This window comes from Arachis ipaensis, chromosome B07, assembly GCF_000816755.2.
Source record: "Arachis ipaensis cultivar K30076 chromosome B07, Araip1.1, whole genome shotgun sequence".
Classification (NCBI taxonomy): Eukaryota; Viridiplantae; Streptophyta; class Magnoliopsida; order Fabales; family Fabaceae; genus Arachis; species Arachis ipaensis.
In genome coordinates this window covers 107,582,357-107,586,705 of record NC_029791.2, presented here as the reverse complement: position 1 = coordinate 107,586,705, position 4,349 = coordinate 107,582,357, and the positions used below count along the sequence as shown (strand labels likewise).

The following is a 4,349-nucleotide window of genomic DNA, read 5'->3' as shown; positions in this document are numbered from 1 at the left end:
CATCAGAAAGCGAAATTTTATTTTCTGTATATTTACGTATGTTTTATAAAAAATAAAACATTCTAATTCATAATACGTTATTTTAAAAATATTATAATTTTTTAAATATGACTTTATAATTAAAATTAATGTTATTTTATTAATTTAATATTTTTATTAAAATTTTATAATAATACTTGTTATTTTTAAAATTCTAAATTGATTTTGTTTTTAATTTTAGTATGAAATATAGTTTCTAGAAATATAATGAACAAATTCAAAAATAAAATAAATTTTAAATTTTAATAGCCTAGAATAACGAAACAAAAAAGATTACAACGTGATCAATTACTTGAAATGAAAGTTTGCAAAGCTTTAAAATATTTTTGCAGTTGATTATACGAGTCTTTTAAATTTTCGCAAAATTTTGTAATTTGCCTTTTGCTTTACATGCCAAATTTTCTTGTGCTTATACGTTGACTCGATTGAACATTGCAACATCTTAATTTCAATTGTTCCATTAGCTTGAACCATGGAAAATATATCATGGCATATAACATTATTATCAAGTTGGGCATGATCTTGCGATATGAAATTGCCAAACAATTGGAAGATTCTTGATAGTTTTAGACTTTCTAAAATTTTGAAGTTCTAGTTTTTTCAACTCTTATCATTCATTGGCATTGATTTTAAATTGCATCTACACACATAACTAAGATGATGTGATCTTACCACCTTGTATTATATACTTCCATAAATGTTATAGTTCTTAATAACAAATATGGCAGTTTTTCTATTAAAAAACCTCAACCTAGTCTCAAGCTTTGTCTCATTAGACAGAGCATAGTTGCTTGGTCTGTCATCAACTATGATCGAATTTTATTGTTCTGCAAGATGTAAAACCAAAAACTAACCTTGAGTGCTGCTAGAAACACCACCTGATGGCATGGGGTACATGAATTGGGAGAACCTTTTTATTATAAAATAATTGGATTTTAGGAATAATTATTATGTCTTCACCGCTATTGTCATTTCTATCATCCTCTAAAATTTGTTCTTTGTCAGTCGCCTCCACCAAACAATCACCGATTCCTTCTTGGGACACAGGCAACGTAGAAGGTAGAGGAGTGTACTTGATGATTCTCTATATTTTGTTGCGGCCTAACAAAGGCATGAAAACTAGGACTACGAGCCCTACGATTTTGCTACAAGGGCACAATTTTGTTCATTCTAAAATTTCGAATTTTCTACACATTATTCCATCGGATAGATGCTTGCAATGCCATAATGATAAGAGAACATCCTTGAAACATGTTGATTAGTTTTAATCCGCATCTACTGATAATAAAAGAATTGGCTAACGCAATCGGTATCCTGTAGGCCAATATGGTAATTTTCTTTTTTCCGAACATATCGATATTCATTTATATCTGTTATGGATACCTAACTTAATTAGTTAGCAGTTAATTAGTCATTCTTTCTACTGGTACAGCAGTTAGTTATAACTTTGTGTCAATAAATAGCCAATTGCTCTCAACTCACTTGTATATATATATGTACCTCACTTGTAATTACTTTATTCAATGAGAATCATCCTTTTCCTCATTCCCTTTTACATTCCAATATGGCATCAGATGTAATTTCTCTTCACACCTCCACATTACTCTCTCCCTTCATTCTTTGATTTTCTCGGAAAAATATCTCAATTTTCAATTCTTCTTTCTCGCTCTTTTTCATTTTTGCAAGAAAATCCTTCCTCTATTGACACCTTTTTTTTTCTATTCTTTTACTCATCAATTAGAATGTCTGTGATTTCTGTATCCACAGTTTTTCAGGGAGATTCCAATACTCCTCGAGCACCGGCACCGTCCTCGCTGATTCTTGATGTGTATCTGCTTCAGTCCGGCGATCACCCAGGGCTCGTGCTTGTTTCACAATCTCTACAAGAAGACAACTATGCTTTATGGTGATGATCGATGAGGCTTGTGTTGACTGGAAAATGCAAGATCCGCTTCATCAATGGCCCCTCCCGAAGCCAGATCCAGTTCTTGACCCTGCGCTCGCTGAATCGTGGTAGTGCACGAATGACATTGTCATTACGTGGTTGCTGAATGGGATCTCCAAGGATATTGTGGCAAGCGTCATCTATGCTAGATTCGTGGCTTTACTTTGGCAAGATTTGAAGACTCGCTTCTCTCAGAGCAACGCACCTCGCATCTTTGAGCTGAAGAGGTCTCTCATGTCTCTGACTCAAGGCTCTCTCTCGGTCTCACAGTATTTCACAAAGTTGAAGATACTTTGGAAAGAACTTAACACCTTTAAGCCATTGGTATCTTGTTTCTGTGGTGGCATTAAGCCAATTCAAGCCTTTCTTGATCAAGAATATGTGATGTTGTTCCTTATGAGTCTCAATGAGAATTTGGCAAGTGTTCGAAACCAGATCCTGTTGTTAGATCTACTACCTCCGATTGAAAAAGTCTTTTCTCTTGTGTTGCAAAGGAGAAGTAGAGAGCACTCACCTCTCCAAGCCAACATATGGCCTTTGCAGTTAAAACAGTCTCCAAGTTCTACCGCTCCTTCTGGACCTAAGGTAAAAGGGAGGAAAGATCGTCCACTCTCTGCTCATTGTGGGTTGATGGGACATACTGAAGATAAATGTTATCTTCTCCATGGATATCCTTCTGGATATTTCCAAAACAAGCCTATGAATGCCAAATCCCAAGTGCATCATGTTGCCAAGGTCGCTCATGATCAAGAAAGCCAAGATCAATCTCCAACATCTAGCTTCTCACTTACAGCGACTCAGTACAACCAATTGATGACTCTCTTGCAAACTCAACAAGCTCTTCAGGACATTGAACTTGAAATTTGTGCAAGTGAAGTGTTTTCCTCATGTTATTCGAATCAAAAGGCATATGCTAGTTCTTGGATAGTTGATTCTAGAGCCACTACTCACATCACTAATTCCTTTAAATTTTTGGAAAATCCCAAACCTCTTACAAATCATTTTGTTGCTTTACCTGATTATACCAAAATTCGTGCCTTAGCTATTGGTAATGTTGTTCTTAATTCTTTTTTAATCCTTTACAATGTCATATTCATTCCCTCTTTTCGAGTTAATTTGATTTCTATTAGTTCTTTATTGAAACTGTCTAACTGCAAGTCCTCTTTTCTGACTTAGCCTTCATCATACAGGACAGGAGCTCCAAGAAAGTGATTGGCAGAGGTGATGAAACTGATGACCTATTTCTGCTACAATCACCATTCACAGTTTATATTGAGAGTTCTGTTTATAGTTGCTAATTAGTGACTCATGTTGATAGCACTATTTGGCATGCTCATTTGGGTCACATTTCTGAAAAAGTCTTTAACAAATTGAGTCCTCTCTTGTTCAATAAAACTTTTAAATACAACCATTCTACTTGTGAAGTCTATCCCATAGATAAACTCAAGCGTTTGTCTTTTCAATCCAATAATCCTTTTGTAAGAATTCCTTTGATTTGGTTCACTGTGATATTTGGGCCCTTATAGAGCTCCAACTTATAATAACATGAGATATTTTCTTTCTATTATGGATGATTATTCCATATTCACTTGGACCCTTTTGCTAAAATGCAAATCTGATGCTTCTCACACTCTCATCAATTTCTTTAATATGATTAAAACTCAGTTTAATACAAGGGTAAAGCAGGTGAGATCAGATAATGCTAGTGAATTAATGCTCCTTGATTACTTGAATTCAAAGGGTATGCTTCATCAATTCTCTTGTGTGGAGCGGCCAGAACAAAACATCGTTGTCGAAAGAAAGCACCAGCATCTACTCAAAATGGCCAGAGCATTGTTCTTTCAGTCCAAGGCCCCAACTGCCTTTTGGGGAGATTGTGTCTTGACTGCCACTTTCCTCATCAATTGCTTACCAAGTCCAGCACTTCAACACTGCTCTCCTTATGAGAGACTCTTCCTTAAGCAACCTAACTATCACTCTTTGAGAGTCTTCAGCTGCTTTGCTCATGCATCTTCTCTTCTATCTCAGAGACACAAGTTCTCCCTAGAGCAGTGCGTGCAACCTTAATTGGCTACCCTTCTGGTTACAAGGGATACAAGCTGTATGACCCAATGAGCAAGAAGATTTTCATCTCCAGAGATGTTTCCTTTGTCAAAACTGAATTCCATTTTTGACAATTAACCGATACTTCTAGGCCTATGGTGGAAATTTTTTCTCATATAGTTATCCCCGCATCCATCACTAATGTAGCCCCTCCAGCCACGCTTATCAGTCCTCCTTCTGTCCAACCACCATCTCAACCATTTGTGGATACGCTAGTCACTAAACCTACCTCACAACATCAATCTATCATTCTAAGCTCACC

At 35.9% G+C, this 4,349-nt stretch overlaps 1 protein-coding gene across 1 annotated transcript; it reads left to right on the top strand.

Annotated features, from left to right (window-relative positions):
- LOC110265120 lies at positions 1,782-3,282 on the top strand. The gene is made up of 3 exons (XM_021107914.1): positions 1,782-1,901; positions 2,057-3,032; positions 3,161-3,282. The coding sequence occupies exons 1-3, from the start codon at positions 1,782-1,784 to the stop codon at positions 3,280-3,282; spliced, it is 1,218 nt and encodes a 405-aa protein (XP_020963573.1).

Bases quoted from the DNA above. Each gene is read 5' to 3' on its own strand.
- LOC110265120 (XM_021107914.1), top strand. From the start codon at position 1,782: ATGTCTGTGATTTCTGTATCCACAGTTTTTCAGGGAGATTCCAATACT. The intron at 1,902-2,056 runs GTGCTTGTTTCA...GAATCGTGGTAG, and splicing joins CCGGCGATCACCCAGGGCTC to TGCACGAATGACATTGTCAT. The intron at 3,033-3,160 runs GTAATGTTGTTC...TTTCTGACTTAG, and splicing joins AATTCGTGCCTTAGCTATTG to CCTTCATCATACAGGACAGG.